The 27960-nt window shown below is 46.8% G+C and overlaps 1 protein-coding gene across 1 annotated transcript; it reads left to right on the top strand.

The window, feature by feature from the left end:
* Nucleotides 1-27915, top strand: LOC128415362 (complement factor H-related protein 5-like). Its single transcript, XM_053391467.1, has 13 exons — nt 1-246; nt 2812-3045; nt 4238-4343; nt 5807-5883; nt 6226-6426; nt 13469-13651; nt 15768-15938; nt 16985-17167; nt 17692-17871; nt 18429-18602; nt 24376-24546; nt 26034-26171; nt 26263-27915. Exons 1-13 carry the CDS (start codon nt 183-185, stop codon nt 26340-26342), a joined length of 1962 nt encoding a protein of 653 aa, XP_053247442.1. The 5' UTR covers nt 1-182; the 3' UTR covers nt 26343-27915.
* Nucleotides 27916-27960: the final 45 nt, after the last annotated feature.

Raw genomic sequence — 27960 nt, forward strand, 5'->3', positions numbered from 1 at the left:
TCTTGCTCTTTTCAGATTGGTCTATCAAACACAAAAAGCATTTTAAAAACATGGCAAAGGACTAAAGAAAATAATTGGTGGTTCCAAAGAGAGGGAAAAGATATTTGCAGATCATTGGAATATGTTGACAGCTGAAAGTGAAGATTTTGTGGTACAGAACTTTGCAAGCTTCCTGAAATAATATGAAGAGCTGTCTGGTCTTTATTATTCCATTTCTTCTTCTGATATCTTGTCCTTCCCTAAATGGTAAGTTCTGTAGGCGGCTGACTAATGTTTTTAGCAGGGAAGTTGGGTGTTCCCAGATTCCTTATGGGTTGGATCTAACTCAATTGTACTTGGGGCCCAATGAAATCAGTGTGAAAAAATAGAGATTATTAACTTAAGTCCCTAACAACTTAAATCCTTTACTAACCTAAGTCATTATTAACTAAAATACTACTAACCTATAACACAATCCTATACATATCCACTCAGAAAGCCCCAGCAGGACTTAGTCTTCGGAAAATGTGCATAGGATTGTGGCAATAGTGTGGAACCAACACTTAAAAAAAACAAGTTACCGGTAGTTTCACCAGCATGGTAGAACTAGAACTTCAGGTAGGAAGAGAAATGGGAAGGCCTGGGAAAAAAACTGAAAAAAATGGGGGGAGGGACAGGTTTCCCCCCGGTTTTTTCTGAAGCCGTTTTTCCCGGAAAAATTGAAAAAAATATATTTTGATATAGTTTGAATATTCCACACACTATTCCCCCCCCCCCAATTTTTCCTAGGGAAAAAAAGGCTTTGGGAAAAACCTGAAAAAACCTGTTCCCTCCCCCCAATTTTTCCATTTTTTTCCAGGCCTTCCAGCACCCACACTTTGAAGCTCCTTGCCGATTGACCCCAGGCAGCTGCTCTCACTGTAATCTTTCCGGCAATTGCTCAAAACATTTTCATTAGGGCCAGCCCATCTGAACATGTAGAAGCTGCATGCGATTTACTTCCTTTTAACCACTGCTGACTTTAATCATTGATTGCAGCGGTTCTCAACCTGTGGGTCCCCAGATGTTGTTGGACTACAACTCCCATCATCCCCAAGCTCTGGCCTTGCTAGCTAGGGGTGATGGGAGTTGTAGTTCAACAACATCTGGGGACCCACAGGCTGAGAAAGGCTGATCTATTGAATACTCTAAAATGCCTGCTTTTAACTGTGTTTTATCAATCATTTTAATATTCTGTTGTATATTTTTGTAAACTGTTTAGAAAGCTCTCTTACCATCATGCGGTTTATAATATATAATAACAAATTCAATTAAACACATACACACTCCTTTTCCTTTCAAACAGAGTTTCAGCCTTAGTGCAACATACTAGTCAGGTACCGGATGTTGGTTACTTCTGGGCCTGGCATGCAAAAAAAATTGCCTTATGCTTTGCCCTGGCTATCCTCAAGTAGATATGGAAAGGCCTGGGGTGGGGGGAACAAAAAAATTGGGGGAGACGACAGGTTTCCCCCTGTTTTTTTCCAAAGCTGTTTTTTAGAAGTCCATGAGAAAAATGGCAAAGAGGAAGAGCAAGAAGAAATGGAAAACGATAGCAGTAGTTCAGAAAATGAGATAGAATAAACCACATGTATATGTTGTGTCTTCTCTCTCTTTTTAAAGCACTACTCAAAGGGTAGACCATCTATGGAGCTTAAATATTGAAGTGGACCTTAATTTTATTTGCTATTGATGCTTAAGGGCAAATCTGATTAATTTTTATGTTGACGGTTTCTTGCTTTTTTTGTTGCTTTTGAGGGAAAGGGGGTGGTTACATGTTTTATTGCAAGCATAATACAGTGGTACCTCGGGTTACATACACTTCAGGTTACATACACTTCAGGTTACAGACCCTGCTAACCCAGAAATAGTGCTTCAGGTTAAGAACTTTGCTTCAGGATGAGAACAGAAATTGTGCTCCGGCGGCGCGGCGCCAGCAGGAGGCCCCATTAGCTAAAGTGGTGCTTCAGGTTAAGAACAGTTTCAGGTTAAGAATGGACCTCCAGAACGAATTAAGTACTTAACCTGAGGTACCACTGTACTTTTATCTACACCAGGGGTCAGCAAGGTTCACTGCTGCGGAGCCCCCTCTGTGGGCCAGATTGCGGGCATACGTGAGCGTGCCTGCCCACGATTTTCGAAATCTGCATCTGTGCAGATGTGATTTTCGGCGTCTGCACATGTGCAGGTGTGATTTTCAGTGCCGTGGAAGCGAGTCCCCACGCTTCGCTGCACTGCTTTAGCGCAGTGTGTGGTACTCACCGAGCGTGCGGCTCGGTTCGGGGGTGGCTTGTGGGCCAGTTAAACGACAGCCATGGGCCGCTAGTGGCCCATGGGCCTTAGGTTATCTACCCCTGTTCTACACTGTGTTTCATGCAATTTGTAAAACTACTCCACACTGAACTTTTTTTCAATTTCCCCAAAATTTCCATTTTTTCCAGAAAAAAAGGGGGGCGTTTTTTTCCGCATGGCTTCAAAATTTCCAGAAATTTTACATCTCTAAGTAGGAATCAGATTGAAACTGCATTTCCGCCCCCCCTCCATTATGGCAGGGTTTCCCAAAGTTGGGTCTTGAGCTGTTTTTGAACTACAATTCCCATCACCCCTGATTGGCACCACTAGCTAAGGATGTTGGGAGTTGTAGTCCAAAAACAGCTAGAGACCTGCTTTCTGCTTAAGTATCTGAGTTGTGGTGCAATGAAGGGAGATTATGAAGTTATGAGGCCAACATTTTTATTGCATAATTCCAACTCAGTTCTTTTTCATTTTCTTCAAATTCTTTAAAATTTACAGGTCAAAGGGTGCCACCCATAGTTGATCTTACTGATGCTATTTTAATTGAAGACTGCCGACCACCACCAATAAGAGACCATGAAGAACTTGCAGACATATCAGACAAAAAGTCCTATTCGCACGGGGATGAAGTAATTTACAATTGCCAGCCTGGGTATATAAAATTTGGGCGCATAAAATTGCGGTGTAACAATGGGAAATGGGTACAATCCACACCACATGTGCAATGCAGAAGTAAGTAGAAACATAACTTTATAAAATTCACAAGCTATTAAAATATTTGAACCGTAATTTTTTCTCTCCTTGTGATAAGCCTTGGGGTGGCCCATTTTCTTAAAAAAAACAGCAACAACAAGGCAACGCAAGGTTGCATTTCACTTTGTAGCCACTAACCCTTTTTCTGTTTGCTTTGGGTTTCATATGATTGGAGGTCTAAGACCACCAGAGTTGGTAAGGACAAGAATGTGCCCTAGTCTTGTGGATAAGCAGAGGGCTGGTAAAGGTAAAGGTAAAGGGACCCCTGACCATTAGGTCCAGTCGTGATTGACTCTTGGGTTGCGGCGCTCATCTTGCTTTATTGGCCGAGGGAGCTGGCGTACAGCTTCCGGGTCATGTAGCCAACATGACTAAGCCGATTCTGGCAAACCAGAGCAGCGCATGGAAATGCTGTTTACCTTCCCGCCGGAGCAGTACCTCTTTATCTCCTTGCATTTTGACATGTTTTCGAACTGCTAGGTTGGCAGGAGCAGGGACCGAGCAACGGGAGCTCACCCCGTCATGGGGATTCGAACTGCCGACCTTCTGATTGGCAAGTCCCAGGCTCTGTGGTTTAACCCACAGCGCCATCTGTGTCCCTGCTGGTAAATGGGGCTGGAGAGCTCTGCAAAACTTGCAAAGGATCAGCTGGAGGCACACTTGTCCAGGATCCGGTGACTTAACCAATAATTGGAACTCCCCATTCTCCCCCTTGTTTCTGGGGTTGCTTTGACTTAAAAAAAGAGCTGGGGACATAAAATACCAGGTGGAAGACACTTCAGGGATGTTATGCAGCAGTGGGGCTGGAAAGGGGCTGGGAGATGCTCTAAGCATCTCCCATCACTACAGTTATCACTACGAACAACATCATCTCCCTCGTTAAGCTTTATAAAAGAAGGCATTTGATATGACAGCATCATGTTAAGACTTTCCCCACAAATCTGTCTATAAGAGGCACCCAATGAATCAGAGCAGGGATGGGGAAAGTCTGAGCATGATGATGTCACGTGTCTTACTTTACTTCATGTTACTGAAAAGAAAGGAAGAGGAGATTCGAGGTTGCTCTTTTTAGCAGCCTTCATACATTTCTCACAACATAGCATCGTTTTCAAGCATATTGTTATAGCCGTAAGAGTTATCTTGCTTTACATTTAATTTCCTTAATTTCCAGAAAGGCCTTGTGGACATCCTGGACATATCAAATTTGGCTCTTTAGAACTTGTTAATGGAGACGAATTTGTCTTTGGTGCTCGTGTCGTGTATCGGTGCAATGAAGGGTAAATATCCCCCGCCCCTCTTATCTTCAGATATTTAGTCATGGTAGTATCTTTAGGACAGATATATATGCATATATAAAGGGTCAGCAGTTCGAATCCCCACGATGGGGTGAGCTCCCGTTGCTCTGTCCCAGCTCCTGCCAACCTAGCAGTTCGAAAGCACAACAGTGCAAGTAGATAAATAGGTACCGCTCCGGCGGGAAGGTAAACAGTGTTTCCTGGTTTCCATCATGGTGTCCCGTTGTGCCGGAAGCGGTTTAGTTATGCTGGCCACATGGCCCAGATAATTGTCTGTGGACAAACGCCGGCTCCCTCGGCCTGAAACCGAGATGAGCGCTGAAACCCCATAGTCACCTTTGACTAGACTTAACCGCCCCGGGGTCCTTTACTTTTACCTTTTGACTATATGTGAATGTATACAATGCATATAATGTATATAATGCAAATACTCAGAAGGACCCAACAGAGCTTCTTTCATGCAGTAACAGATAAATAGTAAAACTGGGAAACAACAAGCAATGGGAAAACTCTGTTGAATTTGCTCCCACTCCCCCAATCAGGGGTTAAACCAGAAATGTTATGAGGGATCAGAAGGTGTCCCCTCTGCCATTTATGTTGCCCTTGAACCAATGCTAAGCAAACTCCTGCCAGCTCCCAGATCTCAGACACATTCTGGCCTGCTTCCCTCCTCTTAAGGCTTGGTAATCCTGCCTGTGATGGATGCTGGAAGATTTCTTCGAGGGCTCCTGCAATCCCCAGGGTCTAGCCATATTGTGGTGCTAATCTGGTTATAATGACCAAAGGGACGAGGAGAGAGAGAAATCTCTTCTACCCTATTTGCCTTCTTTCTGCAAAAACTCCTAGCCTTAAGAACAAGGTGAGCGGGGAAGGAGTGTGTTTGTGTATTGGAAGAAGCTGTATAGTGGAAGGAGTTGGCGAGAGCCAGTGTGGTGTAGTGGTTAAGAGCAGTGGACTCGTAATCTGGGGAACCGGATTCGCTTCCCCGCTCCTCCACATGTAGCTGCTGGGTGACCTCTGAAGTCTCTCAGCCCCACTCACCTCACAGAGTGTTTGTGGTGGGGGAGGAAGGGAAAGGAGATTGTTAGCCACTTTAAGACTCCTTCGGGTAGTGATAAAGCGAGATATCAAATCTAAACTCTTCTTCTTCTTCCTCTCCCTGATACTCAGTTTTCAACATTCAGCCAGTGTGGGGGAACTGAGGATTTGAATACTCCCCTCGCTTTAGTGACCAGCTCTCCTGAATCCATTCAGTTTGAGTCTGAGCTAACCTGTGGTGAACACTCATGCCATCTCTAGGGGGAAAAAACCTAGAAAATAACCCTGCTATTCTAGAAGTATTTGTTTGAGTCTCAGTGTGTTTCAACGTTATTCCAAAGCTGCTCCTGTCATGCGATTATTTGGTTTTAAAATGGTTCGGTTTCATTTTTTAAAAAAACTTGCAGGTTTCAAATGCTCAGTCCTACAGACTACCGTGACTGTCGTGCAGATGGATGGAGCAATGAGGTCCCTCGTTGTGAAGGTAAGTGGACCTCTACAGATCTTGACTGAGACTCAAAGTACTGCGGAATTGCTTGAGTTTTTACTAGGTGTCTCCTCACAGTTTTCTCCTGCCCATCCCTCTCTTTTGTCCTCGCAGCAACTGCTGCCCCCATATCCCTGAAAAGCTCCTCCTGAAGGCCAGAGAAACCACAGAGCAGCTTTTCAAGATGCTGCAGCTGAACGCTTAGCAACCCTTTGTTTTTGTCTGGGTGTGCTTTCTACATGGGCACAGGGACTGAATCTGTGCCTTTGCCCTTTGCAGTGAGTGGAACATTCTGGTTTGGTTTTTGGGGCTTACCTTTTTATTTTATCTTTTCCAAAGCAAAGAACTGTGCCTATGTCCGAATAGAGAATGGATTCCTAGCTAGCAAGTATGAACACTCTAAAAACAACTACTTTCCAAGCAGCATTGGACAAGTGATTTCCTACAGTTGCCATCCTGGTTTCCTGACCCCAAATAAAGAAGAATGGCCTAGAATTACATGCACCAAATTTGGATGGAATCCAGAACCGAAATGCCTCAGTAAGCAGATGTTTATTGCATTCTCCTCTTGGCTCAGAAATAGAAATATAAGTCTGTGATGGGATGATGAGCTGCTTGTGCATAAAGTCCTAGTCCCTCAGAGTTTGGCTAAGTCCACAAACCTCTGTCTGTGACAGAGCTCCTTAAGCATGGCTCCATCAGTCGCTCGTAGAATCGGACAGTGGGCGTTTACGGAACTTCTTCCAGCATAAAAGTTCCTTAACGGAAACGCGTCTTCTGGACTCTCGGCGTGACAGTTTCCGGCGAGGAGTGGGTGTCCCTATGGGAGGTCCTGAAACCTCCCCGCTATTTTCGCTGGAAGTGTCTCTGAGCCCTCCCTCCGACTCACTTTCCCTTGGAGCTCTTCCTCTCCCCCTGCTGGTCCCCTCCTCAGCGGATAAGTCTCTCTCAGCCTCTGTGAGCCCTTTCACCTCCTGTTTCTCCGATGGCAGTTCCCTGACATCCACCTCCCCTCCAGGGCCCCCTTCACCACCTCCCCTTCCCTCCTCTGCGGGAGGCGAGGGAGCAAAACCCCTGAAAGAACCTCCCTCATCTTCCGAAGTTTCGAACAGTTCCCTCCACCGGTTGCTGTTTCCGGTTTCTAAGTACTCCTCCTCATCGGAGTCTGTACCTTCTTCCAACTCCGATTCCCTGAATCCTTCCAGTTCCTCCTCCTCGTCGGTGGTGCCAAAGTACTCCCTCCGGAACCTCGCTACTGGCTGAGGTTTCCTGGGGAACCTTTGGTGGAAAGTTTCGATCAAGATCTCGTCACTGACCTCCTCTGCCGTCACCCAGGTGTTTTCCGACTCCAGTTCCCCTTCCCACGCGACCAAATACTCCACCTGATTACCCTTCCACCTGGAGTCGATGATCTCCGCCACATGGTTGCTGCTTTCCCTTTCTTCTAAGACTGGCCCCCGTGTGGAGACCCCTTCACCTTCCCCCCTATATGGTGACAGTAATGACCTGTGGAATACTGGGTGCAGTTTCATGTGGTTCGGTAACCGGAGTCTGAAAGCCACTGGGTTGACCTGTTGAATGACCTCAAATGGTCCCAATCTTTTGGGTCTCAATTTCTTGCAACCCCCCTTGAACGGCAACCCTTGGGTTGACAGCCAGACCTGACTCCCCACCCTAATGGTTTCACCTTCCCTTCTGCTCTTGTCTGCCTGCCTCTTATATTCTTCTTTGGCCCTTTCTAAGTTGAGTTGGAGTTGACGATGGATCGCTTCCATTTCTTCTACAAAATGTTCGGCGGCCGGGACACTCCATCTCTCCCCTCCTCCCCCTGGAAACGCCCTGGGGTGGCACCCATAATTAGCCAAAAAGGGGCTCATCCCGGTGGACACATTCTCCGCATTATTGTAGGCAAATTCCGCTAGCGCCAACTTTTCGACCCAATCGTTCTCTCTGTCATTGACATAACACCTCAGGTATTGTTGGAGGATACCGTTTGCTCTCTCCGCCTGCCCATTGGTCTCAGGGTGCCTGGCAGTCGAAAAATTGACCTCTACGTGCAGTAAGCTCATAAGTTTCCTCCAGAACCTGGACGTGAACTGTTTCCCACCTGTCGGAGACCACCCTCAAGGGGGCGCCATGCAGCCTAAAAATATGTTCTACAAACAATTTCGCTGTCTCTTCCGCCGTGACTGCATGTGAGCAAGCTACAAAGTGGCCCATCTTAGTTAACAGGTCTACTACGACCAGTATGGCGGTTTTCCCCTGGGATTTCGGCAGATCAGTCATAAAATCTATCGATACCGCCTCCCACGGTCGTTCTGGTGTGGGTAACGGTTCTAATAACCCCGCCGGCGCCCGCCTTTCTCCCTTGGCTCTCTTGCATTGGTCACACCCTCTTACATACTCCCGTACATCCTCCCTCACCTTGGGCCACCAAAATTCCCTGGTCACCAACCACATGGTCTTGTGTTGCCCAAAATGCCCCGCTGTGGGGTTGTCGTGCAGCTGTTTGAGTACTCTCCCCCTCAATTCCCCTTCGGGTATATAAAGTGCCCCTTTGTAATACAATACCCCGTTTCTTTCTTCAAAACCTCCGGGGTCTTCTCCCTCTCTCCTTAAACCTCTGAGCTTATTCTGGGCGTATTCATCATTCACCGTTCCCTCTACCAGTTCCCTTTGCCCCACCCAGGCCGCCCCACACACCCAGCGGTCCTCTGGGATGATATGTCTCTCTTCAGGTGCTCCCTCCCCCTCCAAATATTCAGGTTTGCGTGAGAGAGCGTCCGCTCTGACGTTTTCTGGACCTGGCACATAGCAAATTTCAAAATGGAATTTGGAGAACTCTTGGGCCCACCTCACTTGTCGTTGGTTGAGCACTCGTGCCGTTCTCCAATATTCCAAATTCTTGTGGTCCGTGCACACTTGCACCTTATGCTGTGCACCAATTAGTAAATGTCTCCATCTCCGGAACGCTTCGTGAATGGCGAGTAGTTCTCGGTCATATACGGTGTAGTTCCTCTCGGATTTGTTTAGCTTACGCGAAAAGAAGGCACACGGTCTCCACTCCGACTTATTCTTCCCCGGCTGAAGAAGCACCGCCCCCACCGCCCGGTCTGATGCATCAGTTTCCACTCTCATTGGTTTTTGTAAATCCACATGCAGGAGCTGTTCTTCCGAAGCGAATGCCCTTTTCAATTCCTCAAATGCTTGCTCCGCCTCCGCCGTCCAAATAAATTTCTTCTTGCTGCTGAGACAGTCCGTGATGGGAGCCGTTAAGTGGGCAAAGTTCTTGATGAACTTACGGTAAAAGTTCCCAAACCCTAAAAATCTTTGCACATCCTTTTTCATTTTCGGTGTCTTCCATTCCAGCACCGCCTGGACCTTGCCTGGATCCATGACAAGCGGTACCCCAGGAATTCCACCTCTTTGGTGTGAAACTGACACTTCTCCAATTTCACCCACAGCTGGTTTGCTTGCAGTTGGCTCAGCACTTCCCTGACATCCTTTACATGCTGCTCCACATTCTCTGAATATATCAACACGTCATCTAGGAAGGCCACGCAATTCTTGTAGAACAGAGGTCCCAGGACGTGGTTCATGAACGATTGAAAACATGCTGAGCCTCCTTGTAATCCGAAGGGCATAACTAAATATTCAAAAGCCCCCAAAGGGGTGAACATGGTGGTTTTCCATTCATCCCCTTTCCTTATCCGTATCAGGTTGTATGCCCCTCTCAGGTCCAGTTTAGTGAATATCTTTCCCTTCCTCACCCTGGTCAAAATGTCATCAATTCTGGGCATGGGGAAAGCCACTGGTTCTGACACTGCATTCAAGGCTCTAAAGTCCACTACAAGTCTGGGTTTATCCGTGTGTTTTTTGTCCACAAAAAACACTGGGCTGCCCCCCACCGCTCTGGACTCTCTGATGAAGCCTCTCTTCAGGTTTTTATCAATAAACTCCCTTAACTCCTGCATTTCCCTGTCTGACATGGCGTACAGCTTGCCCACTGGGAGCTGGGCTCCAGGGACCAGGTTGATTTGGCAGTCAAAGGCTCTATGCGGTGGTAGTTTATCTGCTTCCCTTTCGCTGAAGACCTTGCTCAGGTCAGCGTATTGTTTGGGCACCTTCCCTTTGTCCATTACTTCCGTCCCTGCTAGAAAGGCTTTTGCCCCTTCCGGCGCCTTTCCCTCTTTGCAGTGTTCCAGGCAATGTGCTGACCCAAAGGAGACCACTCTCTGATGCCAGCCCACTAGCGGATCATGCAACGCTAGCCAGCTCATTCCCAAAATAACGGGAGCCCCTCCCAGGGTGGCCACATTGAACGCTATCCTTTCGGTGTGCCTGGCCACCCTCATAACCATTGGGACGGTCTGTAGGCTAACTTCTCCTCCCAACAGCTCCCTCCCATCGATCGTGGTCACCTGCAGGGGGTTACTTAAAGGGAGTATCTGTATCTGGTGTTCAGCTGCAAACTCCTTACTCATAAAATTACAGGAGCTGCCTGAGTCCAATAGCGCCTTTGTCTTTAGTGGGTGTCCGTTTGCCAGCTCTAGCAACACCTCTATCACTAGGGCTGGTCTTGGAGGTTCCGGCGTGGGCACTTTTACTGCTCCTTGGCCTGGCTGCTGTGCCCTGACGGTGGCAGCCAGGCGTTGGCTTTTACTTGCTCCTGGACTCCCTCCTCCTTCCCCCCAACAGCTCCCGCCATCCCTTGCCATTCCTTTCTTTGCGGGCAGACTCTGGCAAAGTGACCTGGCTGCTGGCAGAGATAACATTTCTTGGTGCTCTTCCCCTCCTTCTTCCGCCCTTCACTGGGATTTGAAACTGCGCGCGCGCGCGCTGTTCCAATTTCCATCGGCTCTCCTGGCGGGAAATTTGGCTCCGGAATCTCTGGAATGCGGAAATCCCTCCAACGCTCTCCTTTCCCTTCCCGCTTCTCCAAGGTTCTCGCCTCCTGGCGCGCTCCAATGGTCAGCGCTGATTTGGTCAGCTGGTCCATAGACTCCGCCCTGGGCGCCCGGGAAAGTTCGTCTTTCACCGCCGAAGAAAGCCCCTCTTCGAAAAGCATTTGAATGGGTTCCGCCGATAGGTCCCACCCCAATTTATGTATCAGCATGGTAAACTCAGTCCAGTACTCACGAACCGATCGGCTCCCCTGTTTACAAGCCATCAACTGTCTGCGCACCAGTCCCTGCTCAATCTCGCTGGAAAACATCAAATCCATGGCGCGAAAAAACTTCCTCGTGTCCTTCAGCATTTCACTATTCCCTGCCATCAGGGGTCTGACCCAGTCTCTCGCCCCCCCCCCCCCTTCGAGATGGCCAACCACAAACGCCACTCGCGATGCCTCGTCGGGAAAGTCGTCAAACTGCAGATTGAGAGCATACTGCATCTCTGTCCTAAAGGCTTGATAGTTCCTGGGGTCCCCCCCAAACCTCTGCACCAATCCTGGCATCTTTCTTGCTAGTGGGGCTCCTTTTGCCTTTTCTGCATCCTGCGCCCTCCTTTCCTCTAGCCTCGCCGTTTGCAGCGCTAGCTGGACCTCCAACACCCGGTACCTTTCTTCCAGGCTTGGACCCTCTCCAGCTCCTCCTGCTCCCCCGGTTCCGGCTGGGTTGCTCATGATGCCTCTCTGCACAAGCTGCTTTCAGGGACTGTCCGATTGCTGTGATGGGATGATGAGCTGCTTGTGCATAAAGTCCTAGTCCCTCAGAGTTTGGCTAAGTCCACAAACCTCTGTCTGTGACGGAGCTCCTTAAGCATGGCTCCATCAGTCGCTCGTAGAATCGGACAGTGGGCATTTACGGAACTTCTTCCAGCATAAAAGTTCCTTAACGGAAACGCGTCTTCTGGACTCTCGGCGTGACAGTTTCCGGCGAGGAGTGGGTGTCCCTATGGGAGGTCCTGAAACCTCCCCGCTATTTTCGCTGGAAGTGTCTCTGAGCCCTCCCTCCGACTCACTTTCCCTTGGAGCTCTTCCTCTCCCCCTGCTGGTCCCCTCCTCAGCGGATAAGTCTCTCTCAGCCTCTGTGAGCCCTTTCACCTCCTGTTTCTCCGATGGCAGTTCCCTGACAAAGTCTAATAGAAAAATTAACTGTGGAGGCCTTGTGAGACTGGTATGAATATATAAAGCACAGTCGGATGCTACTGGCACAACTTCGATCTTTTATTGCGTTTCCAGTGATCTTTTATTGTGCTCTGTAATTAAAGACACCATGTAAAACAACATCCATCATTGCTAGAGAGCGGTTACTGAAAATATTGCATCTATAGATAGTAATTGACACCAAGGAAGTTATCCCTGATAAAGCTTAATCTTTCTTGTATATTTTGGAGAGGGTGTGGCATGGTTGGTACATACCTCCACATGAGATGGGGTTGCACCAGGCACAAGTATTTTAAAAGCTGGTATGACGTGAGATTAATGAAATCACAGTGGTTGGGGTCCGTTCTGGAGCCCCGTTCGCAACCTGAGCAGAACGCAACCTGCGTCTGCACATGCACGTGTCGCGATACACCACTTCTGCGCATTCGCATGACGTCATTTTGAGCGTCTGCACATGTGCAAGCGGCGAAACCTGGAAGTAACCCATTGTGTTACTTCCAGGTCGCCACAGGACGCAACCTGAAAGGATTTAACTTGAAGCAAACGTAACAAGAGGTATGATTGTACTGGCCAATAACGTATGTTTTCTGAGTTTTTCTTTAGCAACTAGCAACTGACTGACTTGAAACATTTCTGGCTTTGTGTGCTGGCTAGGAATAGTGTGCATGCATAATGGGTTACAGGGGGTTCTACCACTGCAACCATTCTTCCTCCAGTAAAAATCTGATTGGTCAGGGTTCTGTTACTACTTACAACACCAAAACCACTGGGTTTAATTTTTTTCTTTTTAATGGAAAAAACAGTAAATGCTAGGAAGATGGGAGAACTAAGAACCAACTATCATGTAGGAATTGTGAACCCTTGGCCCTGTAATTATTTTGAGGGTTGAATAGTGATCCTTAAAATGTAATCGACTTAATCATTTAAAAGAAACACAGGAGGGGTAAAAATTAATTGGAGGGGTGCTGAGGGAGGACTGTATTTTAAAATAACTTAACAAAAGAAAATATTGTAATAAAAGCCCCCTGCGTGCTAATCAGACTTACAGACCTGTTAAAACAAGATTGGGAGTCACATACCGGCGATTGATTGACCAAGAAGATGTGCATAGCTAATCAGAATTAGGAAACTGGAAATCAACAAGCAAGAAAGCAGAAAACAAACAAAAGACATTATCTCCTTTAATCCAGGACATGGGGAGTCCCAACTTTGAAATTATTTGAATTTGGAATACATTTTTAAAATGTAATTGAATTTTTCACTAGGGTGGAGTGGTAAAACTACCCATCCTGTATTTTTGATACTATCCCTCCTTCTTCATCCACCCCTTTTTGTGTAAACCCCAGAAAGGCACCACACTGTAGTAGCCAAGAAAAGTTATCCGTGTGGGCACCAGACAAGCTTCCTTGGGAAAGAATTCCAAAAATAGGGCCCCATTACTGACAAAGCTGTCTTAACTACTCTTTTTGCCTCTAGAGCAATGTGACCCTTCAGTACCCTTTGCACATGGTAGATTCATTTTCCTAAATCAGCAGACCTTCAGAGAAGGTGAAGAAATTTCATTTTCTTGTGATGAGGGTGATGATACTCCAAATGCAGAAGGAACAGCCACGTGCACAAAAAATGGCTGGTCGCCTGCTCCACGTTGCGCCATGAAAAGTGAGTGTTATTCGCGGCATCTTATCTGAGACTATAGAACCCGAGGAACTGTTCTGCTGTAAACAGCAGGTTACATGGTTTTCTTTGACTTCTTAAAGCTTAAACTGTGCATGTTTACAAATCCCATGCGTGGCAGAGGAAAGGAGGCATTTGCAGCAGCCACCCCTTCTATATCGTCTCCACAGGGTAAAACAACCACTAGCGCTCTGGGTATGCACCACCCCTGGGAGAACTTGCAGCTCTTTAGAACAGGCATAGGCAAACTCGGCCCTGCAGATGTTTTTGGCCTACAACTCCCATGATCCCTAGCTAACAGGACCAGTGATCAGGCATGATGGGAATTGTAGTCCCAAAACATCTGGAGGGCCAAGTTTGCCTATGCCTGCTTTAGAATCTCTCTATCCCTCTTGACATTTTTTGTTGCTGCTACCACTAGCCCAGAGAAGGAAGTGTAGAAAAGTGTAGTTGGTTCCCCTTTGTCTTGGGCCCAGCTCCAGAGTACAATTTACATACAGTGGTAACTCAGGTTACACATGCTTCAGGTTACATACACTTCAGGTTACAGACTCCGCTAACGAATTAAGACTCTGCTAACGAATTAACGAACCTCCGGAATGAATTAAGTATTTAACCTGAGGTACCACTGTACTTCATCAGGCATTTTAACTGAATATGGATTTTATAGTTTTACGGTAACTCTCTCTTTTTACCTTTACTCTTTTGAATTACTTGTGCTTAGAGGTGATTATAATTAAACAGTACAGTGGTGCCACAGGTTAAGTACTTAATTCGTTCTGGAGGTCCATTCTTAACCTGAAACTGTTCTTAACCTGAAGCACCACTTTAGCTAATGGGGCCTTCTGCTGCCGCCGCGCCGCCAGAGCACAATTTCTGTTCTCATCCTGAAGCAAAGTTCTTAACCTGAAGCACTATTTCTGGGTTAGCAGAGTCTGTAACCTGAAGCGTATGAAACCTGAAGCGTATGTAACCTGAGGTACCACTGTAAAAGTCTTCCGTAGGTCAAGTCTTCAGCAGAAGTCCACCCCATCCAACATTTAGGTCAACCCTCTCTGACTTCAACTGGGAGTTCCATAAAAGCGTGTCCACAAAACTGCACACACTGGTCCTGTGGTAGAATCTGAGCCATGGGGGACCACAACCAGTGAATCTATAGAAGACCTCCATGATTGGGCAAACACAGAATGAATCAGGCGGTTCTTAAGCTATCCTGGGCCAAAGTTGCTAAAGGCCTTTTGAATTAATACAAGAATAGTTGCAACACAAGTGGCAGAAGGATGGTTTTTAAGGCTCTAGGAAACTATGGTCAAAATCCAGGAAGCTCCCGAGGTTCAGAGAAAAAGGGGCTTTGCAGTATTGTAGCTGTGCAATCAAGCACTGAAACTTCCCAGCCCACCAGTCTATAGGGTTTCCAAGGGTTGTTATCCTGTCTCCTGTTTGCTGTCTTCTTAGCCAGCGTGTCCTTGTTATTTGTAGTTTATGGGGAGGCCAGTAAAGCTTTTCTCCTTTGAAACCTTATGGGTTTAAATGTAAATGCTGTGATTTGCATCCCTATATTGGGGGGTGGAGTGGGGTTAAATTTAATCCTTCTCTTCCCACACTATATTACAATGTAGGAGCCAACCTGGGCAGCAGTGTTTAAAAAGGGGAGGTTGGGTATGTGTGTAAAGACAACATGACCACATCTGGTCACACTGTGTAAATCAATAAATGTGCTGACATTATTGTTGATGAATTGCACCTAATGCTCTTGATCAGCGATTTTATATGCAGAGTGGATATACAGCACTGCCTGTGAGCACCAACTGAAAAGCACCTCAGCAAAAACTGGATGGCCAGTCCTCAAGACAGAGGGATGGATTTACTCTAGCAAAACCATTCTAATAATTTGATACTGACACCTTCTTTTCTTTCATAAAACATCTCTTTGCATTTCAAATGACACGATACAGTGGTACCTCAGTTTCCGAGTGTATAACCAGCTCCAAGTCTCTCTCCAGTACATTAGTTTCAAGCTAACATAGTAAAACTAAGATGCTAAAACTAATAACAGCTATGTTTAGTTATATTAATCTCTTTTTCTCGACATTTCGTCCAGCAATATGTGAAGGTCTCCTGTTGGAGCATGGGGATATTCAGCCAAGAAAAGACCAGTATCAACCCAACGATGTTTTGCAATTTTTCTGTCATGAAGGATTCACAATAGTTGGTCCTGCTTCTGCCCAGTGTTATCCCTTTGGCTGGTCTCCACTGCCTCCCCGCTGTAAAGGTACCTATTTCTCCACAGACTATTAAAGGAAGTTCCGTCACAAATGTGCTTTGTGTTCTTATAAGTATGCTGACCTTATTTGGTCAGGCACCATTGTCCTGTGTTCTTTGTTAGTCAGAGAGGAGGCAAAGGGCTCATCCTAGGGAAGATGACAACAGCCTTTTCGTTGTGGCCGTTTACCTCCATGTTTTGATAAATTTGTTTTCTTGTGTATTTTAATTTGTACTATTTTATAATTGGTTTTATAGTTGTAAACCACTTTGAAGCCACCTTACCAATTAAGCCGTATAAGTATAAATTAATTATGATAAATAAATAATAATAAAAATAATTAATTATGGTATGTGAAGAAGAAACTCTCCAGTTGATGCCAATGAATGGGTAGGCTCATGAAAATGATGAGATTAGAACCCATAGCTTGGTGCTGGGTCCTTTCTTCCCAACTGTCTCATCCCTCCTAGCTGAAACTCAGGGAACTGAGCAGCTGCAGTGCCTGGAATAGTTGTGAAAACTAGGCATTAGGCTGAAATTCAATTTTAAATGTAAGCCATCTGGAGATCTTGGTAACAAGTGACTAATAAATCTGTTGTTGTTGATGATGTTGTTAGTGTATATACCTGTCTATAGTAAAGGTAAAGATAAAGGACACCTGGATGGTTAAGTCCAGTCAAAGGCGACTATGGGGTTGCAGAGCTCACCTCTCTTTCAGGCTGACGGAGCCGCCGTTTGTCTGCATACAGCTTTCCTGGTCATGTGGCCAGCAGGACTAAACCACTTCTGGTGCAACACTGTGATGGAAGCCAGAGCGCACAGAAACGCCATTTACATTCCCACTGCAGTGGTACCTATTTATCTACTTGCACTGGCATGCTTTCAAACTGCTAGGTTGGCAGGAGCTGGGACAGAGCACCGGAGCTCACTCCGTCGCGGGGATTCGAACCGCGACCTTTCCGATAAGTGGTTTAGACCACAGCGCCACCCGTGTCACCTGTGAATAGTGTTGTGCAAACCTTATTAGGTGAGGAATTATGTTTGCTTACTTCTAGAACAAGTCAAGCACTGTAAGGCACCAGCCAACATTAGGAATGGCAGTATTGTTGATGATCTTCTTGAAGAATACCAGCATGGTGACCAAGTGGAATACGAGTGTAACATCAAATTTGTGATGACTGGATCAAAGATAATAGAGTGTGTTGATGGAAAATGGACACCAGTACCTTCTTGTACATGTAAGCCATGGTTGCAATCCGTATAAAATAAGTGTGTACACAGTGTACTTTGTGTGTGTAATCATTTTCCATGATTCTATGTAGTCCAATGATTCCTGTGTCCGAGAAAGTGGAAGAGAACATCTTAAATATTCTCTTCTGATTTCTCTGCTCTGAAATTATCTTAAATGTTGTGTACAAGTTCCTTTCCCCAGCTTCAATAATACTAACATAAACGTATCAACCGTGTTTAAAACAGCCAGATGTTTCTTACACCACATTAAGTAATTGCAATGGCATGTGGCAAATTAATTTCCAATGAAAAGGTGAACCCTGAAAGTTTATATACTGACCCTTTCACCTGACACTGCCAGTGAATGCTTAGTGCCTGGAATATGAGTTAGGAACAGAGAGCTGTCCTTGACTTCTGAGAACAATGGATTTGCCACACTAAGATCCTTTTTCAGTTAATAAAGGTGCCTTCTGATCGGGGTCTAAACACAATCTGGAGTATTTTCTTTCACATTCCTTTATGCCTTTTGCAGTAGAGGAAAAGAAATGTGGTCCACCACCCAGTATTCCAAATGGACATGCAGCTGGAACAGTCAGAGAAGAATATATTCATGGTGAGGATGTGGAATATGAATGTGAAGAAAACTTTGTCATCGTTCAGACCAGCTTAGCCAGGTGTCTTCATGGACTTTGGGAATTACCTAGATGTGCAGGTAAGCAGAGCTCATAGTTTACTAAGCTGTGATTCTCACCCTAGTATCTATGGGGTTGCACTATTATGAAGTGTCCAAAACTCATACTTCTGTAGGGATGTCCCAAATTACTAAATTCATCTCATCTTGGTCTTGGTTGAGATAAATCCATACAATATCTAAGAAGCCCATACATTATTAATTTTTGTTGGTCAACTAAAGCAAAAATAACCTTCACAACAAAGTGGCCCGATATGTGAGTACACTTATTGTGGGATATTATTTTACTTTTGTGACTACGGAAGAGTAACAACATAATGTTCCTCCAAGCACATTCTATGTAGCCTTGAGCAAGTCATTGCATCTTAGCCTCAATTTCCTGTCTGTAAAATTGAGAATAATTTTGATCTCTTTGCCACAAAGATTAATTTCCATAAATTCTGTATATATAGAGAGAGAGAGACAGAGAGAGAGAGAGAGAGAACTTATCCAGTGACATTTTCAGGCTTATTAATTTATACAAATGTGTATGCCTTAGCTATTAAGCCACCTCACTTGAACAATATTTGAATTATTAGATTTTTCAACAAAATGTGCACGTCCAAAGATGCCTAAGAATGCAACTTTTGCATCAGCTGTTCCTCTGAAAAGTCAGTATGACAACAATGATGTCCTCAGCTACATCTGTGATTCCAGGCTTCGTGAAGCTAAATGCATCGAGGGAGAATGGTTACCCAAACCGGAATGCAAAGGTATGTTCTTTTTTCCATTGCTTTCTTAACTTAGGTAACTGACATAGCTGGTAGTCAAAAACCGAAGGCAAAATGCAAATACAATATACATTGGGGCATGTTGCATCCTCAGAAAGGAGGTATTTCCATATTGAATTTTGTTTCCTTTTGAGGGGAGTGACATTTTCACCTGTTCACTTCTCCTGCCCCTACTCAAAAGGGGAAATACTGAAAAATAACAGTTTGCAAATGCATTTGTAGGTTGGCAGTGCTTCTTTCGTAAAGCCGAGACAAAACTCGACAACAGAGGCTCAAAAGCAGCTGTAAAAACAAACCACCACCAACTGAAATCACAACATAGATTATTTTTATTCCTTCTTTGATATCTTAATTTGGGGACAGAATTGGCTCTCCTGGTGAGGCATGAGCTGTCTGACAAATAGCCTCTAGACTGAAGCACTGCTGTTTGTTAAAAAGGATGGAGAGGGATGAGATGAGGAAGATGTTAGGCGTCAAGATGCTGTCAGCAGCTCCTGGGTGGCTGCCCAGGAAAGCATAAAGACAAGGAAAAGTTTCTTCCCATCCTTTTTTATTTTCAGGCTCAGTATTACAGAGAGAGGCTATAGAACCCAGCCTCTTGAATAATGGCTTCCTGTCTAACAGCCCTTCCCTGAGTTGACTCTGAGAAGGGATTGGATCAGCTCCTCCCTCCTCCCTTTCTGACAAACTTCTTCCATCTTTGTTCCCTCCTGATTGAACCTCCCGAGAGCTTTGGCTGGGTTCCCGCCAGAGTGTAGTCGTTCTCTTAGCCAGCATTACAAGGGGCAGGGGAGTTGGCTCTCTCTGCTGTTCATCCTGCATGAAAGTTAACCCTCTCCGTTGGGCAGGTTGGAGCAGGTTCAGGCCAGTTGGAGCAGGTGCAGGTCATTTGAAAACAGCCCAAGCAGGTTACAACAGGTCTAGGCTGGTTGGAACAGGTCTACGTCACTTGGAACCAGCCCAGACTGGTTGGAACCAGTTCATACTGGTTGGAACGGGTCCAAACTGGTTGGAATTAATTACGGTAACTGGAAGCAGTCCAAGCTGGTTGAAACCAGCCCAAACCAGATGGAAAAATTCCAGGCTGGTTCCAAATTGCCCAGACCAGTTTGAACTGGCCCAGACTGGTTGGAACTGGTCCAAGCTGGTTGGAACCAGTTCAGACTGGTTTGAATCAGTCCAAGCCCGTTTGAACCGGTCCAAGCTGGTTGGGACTGATTCAGACTGATTGGAACTGATCCAAGCCGGTTTGAACCGCTCCAAGCCGGTTGGAACCAGTTCACACCGGTTGGAACTGATCCAAGCCAGATTGAAACGGTCCAAGGTGCTTGGAATCAGTTCAGGCCAGTTTGAACCGATCCAAGCCGGTTGGGAACAGTTCAAGCCACTTGGAACCAGTTCATTCTGGTTGGAACTAGTTCAGACCGGTTTGAACCAGTTCAGACCGGTTGGAACTGGTCCAAGCCGATTTGAACAGTTTGAAGCCGGTTTAAACCGGTCCAAGCTGGTTTGAACTGGTCCAAGCCAGTTGGAATTGGTTCAGACCGGTTGGAACTGGTCCAAGCTGGTTTGAACCGGTCCAAGCTGGTTTGAAGTGGTCTAGGCTGGTTTGAACCGGTTGAAGTGGGTTGGAACTGGTCCAAGCGAGTTGGAACCAGTTCAGATTGGTTGGAACCAGTTCAGACCGGTTTGAACCAGTGGAAGCCGGTTGGAACCAGTTCAGATCGGTTTGAACTGGTCCAAGCCAGTTGGAACCGGTCCAAGCCAGTTGGAACCGGTTCAGACCGGTTGGAACCAGTTCAAGCTGGTTGGGACCAGTTCAGAGTGGTTGGAACTGGTCCAAGCCGGTTTGAACCAGTAAAAACCGTTTTAAACCGGTTCAAGTGGGTTGGAACCGACCAAAGTCGGTTGGAACCAGGTCAGATCGGTTTGAACTGGTCCAAGCCAGTTTGAACCGGTCCAAGCCCGTTGGAACCGGTTCTGACTGGTTGGAACCAGTCCAACCTGGATTGAACCGCTCCAAGCCGGTTGGAACCGGTTCTTACCGGTTGGAACTGGTCCAAGCCGGATGGAAGTGGTTTGAACCGCTTTGAACCAGTCCAAGCCAGTTGGAACCGGTTCAGACCGGTTTGAACCGGTCAAAGCCAGTTTTAACCAGTCCAAGCTGGTTCAAACTGGTCTAGTCAGGTTTGAACCGGTCCAAGCCTGTTGGATCCAGTTCAGACCGGATGGAACCGGTCCAAGCTAGTTGAAACTGGTTCAGACTGGTTGGAACCGGTTCAAGTTGGTTGGGACCGGTTCAGACCAGTTTGAACCAGTTCAAGTTGGTTGGGTCCAGTTCAGACCGGTTTGAACCAGTCAAAGCCAGTTTTAACCAGTTCAAGCTGGTTTGAACTGGTCTAGTCTGGTTTGAACCAGTCCAAGCCTGTTGGATCCAGTTCAGACTGGATGGACCCGGTCCAAGCCGGTTGGAACCAGTTCAGATCAGTTTGAACCGGTCCAAGCCCGTTGGAGCCAGTTCTGACCGGTTGGAACTGGTTCTGACCGGTTGGAACCAGTCCAAGCCGGTTGGAACCGGTTCTTACTGGTTGGAACCGGTCCAAGCCGGATGGAAGTGGTTCGAACCGCTTTGAACCAGTCCAAGCCAGTTGGAACCGGTTCAGACCGGTTTGAACCAGTCAAAGCCAGTTTTAACCAGTCCAAGCTGGTTCAAACTGGTCTAGTCTGGTTTGAACCGGTCCAAGCCTGTTGGATCCAGTTCAGGCTGGATGGAACCGGTCCAAGCTAGTTGAAACTGGTTCAGACTGGTTGGAACTGGTTCAAGTTGGTTGGGACCGGTTCAGACCGGTTTAAACCAGTTCAAGTTGGTTGGGACTGGTTCAGACCGGTTTGAACCAGTCAAAGCCAGTTTTAACCAGTTCAAGCTGGTTCAAACTGGTCTAGTCTGGTTTGAACCGGTCCAAGCCTGTTGGATCCAGTTCAGACCTGATGGACCCGGTCCAAGCCGGTTCTGACCGGTCAGAACCAGTTCCAACCGGTCCAAGCCAGTTTGAACCGGTCCAAGCCGGTTGGAACCAGTTCTGACCGGTTGGAACCGGTTCAGGCCGGTTGGAACCTGTCCAAGCCGGTTGGAACCAGTTCAAACCGGTTTGAACCGGTCCAAGCCAGTTTGAACTGGTCCAAGCCGGTTGGAACCAGTTCAGACCAGTTGGAACCAGTTCATGTTGGTTGGGACCAGTTCAGACCGGTTGGAACTAGTCCAAGCCGGTTGGAACCAGTCCAAGCTGGTTTGAACCGGTCCAAGCCATTTGGAACCGGTTCAGACCTGTTTGAACCGGTCCAAGCCAGTTGGATCCAGTTCAGACCGTTTGGAACCGGTTCAAGCTGGTTGGGACCTTTCAGACCGGTTGGAACTGGTCCAAGCTTGTTTGAACATGTTCAGACCGGTTTGAACCGGTCAAAGCCTGTTTGAACCGGTCTAAGCTGGTTCGAACTGGTCTTGTCTGGTTTGAACCGGTCCAGGATGGTTGGAACCAGTTCCGACTGGTTTGAACCAGTCCAAGCCAGTTTGAACCGGTTCAAGCTGGTTGGAACCAGTTCTGACCGGTTGGAACTGGTTCTGACTGGTTTGAACCAGTCCAAGCTGGTTGGAACCAGTTCAAGCCACTTTGAACCGGTCCAAGCCGGTTGGAACCAGTTCAGACCGGTTTGAACTGGTCCAAGCCAGTTAGAAACGGTCCAAGCCAGTTGAACCGGTTCAGACTGGTTGGAACTGGTCGAAGTTGGTCTGAACCGGTTCAGACTGGTTTGAACCCATCAAAGACCGTTTGAACTGGTCCAAGCTGGTTCAAACTGGCCTAGTCTGGTTGGAACCTGTTCAAGCCGGTTAGAACCGGTTCAGATTGGTTGGAACTGGTTCAAGCCGGTTTGAACCGGTAAAAGCTGGTTTGAACTGGTCTAGGCCTGTTTGAACCAGTCTAGCTCAGTTTGTGCCGGCCCAAGCCGGTTGGAACAGGTCTAGGATTGTTTGAACTGGTCCAAGCCGGTTGGAACCGGTCCAAGCATTTGGAATCAGTTCAGACCGGTTCGAACTGGTCCAGGCCTGATTGAAACAGTCCAAGCCGGTTGCAATCAGTTCAGACCCGTTGGATCTGGTTCAAGCCAGTTTGAACCGGTCCAAGCTGGTTGGGACCAGTTCAGACTGATTAGAACCTGTCCAAGCCGGTTTGAACTGGTCTAGGCCGGTTTGAACTGGTCTAAGCTGGTTGGATCCGGTTCAGACTGGCTGGGACCAGTTCAGACCGGTTTCAACTGGTCCAAGCCGGTTGGAACCAGTTCAGATCACATTGGAACTGGTCTCTGCTGGTTTGAACTGTTCTAGGCCGGTTTGTACCTGTCCAAGCCATTTTGAACTGCTCTAGGCCAGTTTGTACCGGTCTAAGCCAGTTTGAACAGGTCCAAGTGGGTTGGAACTGGCCCAGGCAGATTGGAGCAGGTCCAGGCCAGCTGGAGCAGGTGGTGGCCATTTGAAACCGTCCCAAGCTGGTTAGAACAGGTCCAGGCCGGTTGGAACAGGTCTATGTCACTTGGAACCAGCCCAGGCTGGTTGGAACCAGTTCAAACCGGTTGAAACAGGTCCAAGCTGGTTGGAACTAATCCAAGCCATTAGGAATTGGTTGAAGCCAGTTGGAACCCGCCCAAACCAGTTGGAAAAATTCCAGGCCAGTTCCAACTTGCCCAGACCAGTTTGAACTGGCCCAGACTGGTTGGAACTGGTCCAAGCTGGTTGGAACCAGTTCAGACTGCTTTGAACCAGTCCACACCGGTTTGAACCGGTCTAGGCCGGTTTGAACCCGTCCAGGCCAGTTGGAACCAGTTCAGACCGGTTGGAACTGTTCTAGGCCGGTTTGAACCGGTCTAGGCTGGTTTGAATAGGTACAAATGGGTTTGAACCAGCCCAGGCAGGTTGGAGCAGGTCCAGGTCAGTTGGAGCAGGTCTATGTCCGGTTGGAAACAGCCCAACTGGTTCATACCAGTTGAAACATGTCTGAGCTGGTTGGAACTAATCCATGCCATTTGGAACTGGTCGAAGCCAGTTGAAAAAAGTCGAGGCGCTTGGAACCAGTTCAGACTGGTTGGAACAGGTCCAAGCCGGTTGGAACTGGTCCGCACCAGTTGGAACAGGTCTAGGCTGTTTGGAACCAGTGTTCTAGGTGCAACAGCCCTGCTGTTGCTTTATTTATTTTATTCTTTCGAAAAGAGTTTCATTTGGTTGTGAGGTAACCCTAAACTGATATTCACGATATAATTTCCATAATAAATAAAATGAGGAAATGCATTCCATCAGGAGTTCATTGCACTGCATTAGACGCCCTTATGGTACATTGAGCTTTGAGAGAATTGGTGAGGCAACATGGGGAACTCACGGGAAAAGGCGTCAGATGTTCTCCAGTGCATATAGGAATTCATAGAATGATTTTTTGGATTGTGGCCTGTACAATTAACTAATTATAGTTATAAATGTGAACCCCTTCATGTCGATGACACAAAACGATTTTAATAATGTGTTATTCTGAATTTTTAGTAGAGACATTGCGGTATAGCAGTTCGAGAGTCGGATACTAACCTACCTCACAGAGTTGTTGTGGTGATTAAATGAGGTGGGGAAGAACCATGCCCACCACTGGAGGAAAAAGCAATAAAATAAATACAATAATAATAGCATATGTTTGATATGCTGTTGTTGTTGTTGTAGACCTCTGCCCGCCTCCACCCCAGATTCCTAATGCCATTGATGTAGCTGAGCCGAGAACCTACGAAAGTGGTGAACAGATAAATTTCCTGTGTGAGAAGCTTTTTGTGCTTCAAGGGCCACAGAACATATCGTGCGAGGATGGCAAGTGGCAATTGCCCCCGCGCTGTGTTGGTTAGTATGCTCTTACTTGAATATTTTGCCTTTGGGGAAATTAAATGAAGATGCATGCTGTGACGTTAACATATGAGAGTGCTGGAGGTGAAATAGTTAAACAGGTTACCCAATCAGGACCCGGGGGTGGAGTCAGAGGGACTATAAAACCAGCTCTGGGAGGGGCAAAGGGAGGAGTTCGTTGGGAGTTGGGTGGTTGGTTGGAGTGGGAGTGAATTGGGATAGAGTTTGTGGGTAGATTGAGTTAGTGTAGTGAAATAAGCTGATCAGGAATAGTTGGGGGCTAGGAAGACAAGTAAATATCTGAGAGGTGGTTTAGTGAGTGAGTGCAGATAGCGGAAGTTATAGGACTGGATAGGCACCCCATGACTGTAATTGACCAATACCGTTTATGAAACCACACGCTTGTTAAACTGCAATAAATAAACAATTAATATGTTCCAATTTAACCCTGACTGGACTCAGTATTGTACCAGGTAGGGCCTGGGTGGTGGCAGGGAGAAATAAAGTGGTGGCACAGGGATCAATAGACGGTGAAATGTCCAGGGACCCTGAGTGATCGCCACACATGCTGCGTTCTGTTTTGCCAAAGCAACACTGCAGGGATGCGGGTGGCGCTATGGTCTAAACCACTGAGCCTCTTGTGCTTGCCGATCGGAAGGTCGGCGGTTCAAATCCCCGTGACGGGGCAAGTTCCTGTTGCTCTGTCCCAGCTCCTGCCAACCTAGCAGTTCGAAAGCACGTCAAAGTGCAAGTAGATCAATAGGTACCGCTGCAGTGGGAAGGTAAACGGCGTTTCCATGCACTGCTCTGGTTTGCCAGAAGCGGCTTAGTCATGCTGGCCACATGACCCGGAAGCTGTACGCCGGCTCCCTCGGCCAATAAAACAAGATGAGCACCGCAACCACAGAGTCGGTCATGACTGGACCTAATGGTCAGGGGTCCCTTTACCTTTACCTTACCATTACTCAGTCTATGTGTGAGTCTTCTATGTTGTGTATGTGTGTCTGCAACAAAAGACAAATGCCGCCACCATCCCCCCGTTTTTTCTCCTAACAATGAAACTGTGGCAGTGGCTGCCCCTTCCAATTGAGGAAGTGAGAAGCTTCAACCCATGTAAAACATAACAAAGACGTCCTTTGTGCTACTTGACTTTATTTCACTCGCCAAGGGTGCTTAATGACTGATTTATAGATGCCATTTGCTTTGTATGTGGCATTGGGTTCCAGAATGCTTGACTGGCACACACTGGCATCAGTACCAGCTTACAACAAAGGGGCCATCTCTGTGTGTTTGCTTTAACGGCACGCTCATTGCTCAGAGTAAAGTCAAATCACAGACAGTTTTGGGGCATGCAAAGAGTTCTAAAATAAAGCAAGCAACACAGGATGACCATATTTCCAAGCTGCAATGCCAAATTTGGCATCCCTTGTAAGAGGAGCACATGCACCGGCATTTTCATCCATTTTCATGTTTTTGCATTGTAGATGTATCAACTGTCACCGTGCAGCACAGCACAGACTTTCCCATTGCTCCTGGAAGCCAGAGCAACCCCATGCCTGCGACAAGTGATGGCATTAGCAGCAGAGACCTTTTAGATTTCTTACACACTATCCATGCCGCAGGTAAGTTAGCAGCCCTAAAGCATAGGATTGTGGTTTACAAATGCACATCAGGTCGGCTGCCATTTCATACGCCTTTGGTTTTTTTATACAGTAAGATCACTCGAGAGGCGCATGGCTGTGCTTGAGCAGGAGCTGCAGGAGCTAAAGAGAGAGAGAATGAAGACTAAGTAGCAAACCACCTGCATTCTAGAAGCCAGTCGTGAAGAATGGAAGGAGAACGTAAACAAGAACATCAGATCATTGTCATGTGGCACACTGTTCCTTTTCTTTTACTAAAGACTTCTTGAAAACTCATTGTGAATTGTTTGCAAGGCACTTTAGGGCAAAGTCCCTTGCCCTTCTAGCAGTGCTGTCTTTCTACCATGAACGCCTCCCTTGTAATGGCAATGGTGTCCACCTGCAAGGTGCCAGAACTGAAAAAAGCCCTGCTTTCTAGCAATCCCAGTGCCACATCCCCACCTGCTACAGTCCCCAGTGAGGTGCCCAGATGCTGCTTCAACTTCTTGGGGTCATTTTCAGTTGATGCAGCCTAATGACATAGACAGGGACACGGGTGGCGCTGTGGGTTAAACCACAGAGCCTAGGACTTGCTGATCAGAAGGTTGGCGGTTCGAATCCCCGCGGCGGGGTGAGCTCCCGTCACTCGGTCCCTGCTCCTGCCAACCTAGCAGTTCAAAAGCACGTGAAAGTGCAAGTAGATAAATAGGTACCGCTCCGGCGGGAAGGTAAACGGTGTTTCCGTGCGCTGCTCTGGTTTGCCAGAAGCGGCTTAGTCATGCTGGCCACATGACCCGGAAGCTGTATGCCGGCTCCCTCGGCCAATAAAGCGATATGAGCACCGCAACCCCAGAGTCGGTCACGACTGGACCTAATGGTCAGGGGTCCCTTTACCTTTACCTTTAATGACATAGACAAGGTCCTCGTGGAGATGCAGATAGCAACATGTCTGCTCAAACCTTGCTGCTCACGGCTTACTAAAGCTTGCTAAGGGGGCATGGCTGAGCAGGTAGTATTACATGGTTCTGCTCTTAACTGCCTGGTTGCTACCAAAATGCAGTACAAGGAGATGGTTGCGTTGTTCTGTGGCTTTTAAGCTGTGAGGTCCTGTAAGAATCCATTCTGTATCCTATGAAAGTCAATATCAATATGAGACTGCAGGGAGATACCATCCAGGATTTTGGTGCATGGTGTCATCAATATGCAGATACAGATAACTCTCATATTCCATTCCATCAGAATCAAGCGATGTTGGGAAAGTGTTTGACTGATGGGCAGGATGGGTGCCAATAGTAGGGCTGCCATATGTCCTCTTTTTCCAGGACAAGTCCTCTTTTTCATGATGAGACTCTCCAGAGAGAGTCATAGTTAAATGTGTCCTCTTTTTTTGCTCTTCAAAATATGGCAACCCTACAATAAAGAGAAGCTTTATCCTGATAAGACAGAGGTGCTGAGGGTGGTGCTTTCTTGTCCAGGAAGTAGTCATGCAGCTTGTTCCGCCTTCCTCCTTTCCCTCTTAAATACCTTGCAAGCTTTGCCACAACAGCGCAATTGTACAGCCTCTCTGCTCATTCTGATTTTTGCCTTTTCCTGGCATCTAGCATAAAACAATCTTACTGCATATAGCATATTCGTCCTCTTTGTTGCACTGGGAGCTTTGTAATATGGCTTAATAAAAAGAAAGGCAGGATCCAGATCTAATTGTGTGCATATTAATCTCCCTATTCTGTTTCTTATTTGAGACCAAAATCCCTTTGCTTTGTTATGACGCCGCTATAAATAAAGTTTCCAA

This window comes from Podarcis raffonei, chromosome 6 (genome assembly GCF_027172205.1).
Source record: "Podarcis raffonei isolate rPodRaf1 chromosome 6, rPodRaf1.pri, whole genome shotgun sequence".
NCBI classification, from domain to species: Eukaryota; Metazoa; Chordata; class Lepidosauria; order Squamata; family Lacertidae; genus Podarcis; species Podarcis raffonei.

What these genes read in the sequence shown, in the direction of transcription:
- LOC128415362 (XM_053391467.1), top strand. Translation starts at nt 183, where the DNA reads ATGAAGAGCTGTCTGGTCTTTATTATTCCATTTCTTCTTCTGATATCT. An exon ending in ACCCAAACCGGAATGCAAAG is followed by an intron (nt 18,603 to 24,375) that starts GTATGTTCTTTT and finishes TTGTTGTTGTAG; the next exon opens with ACCTCTGCCCGCCTCCACCC. An exon ending in ACACACTATCCATGCCGCAG is followed by an intron (nt 26,172 to 26,262) that starts GTAAGTTAGCAG and finishes TTTTTTATACAG; the next exon opens with TAAGATCACTCGAGAGGCGC.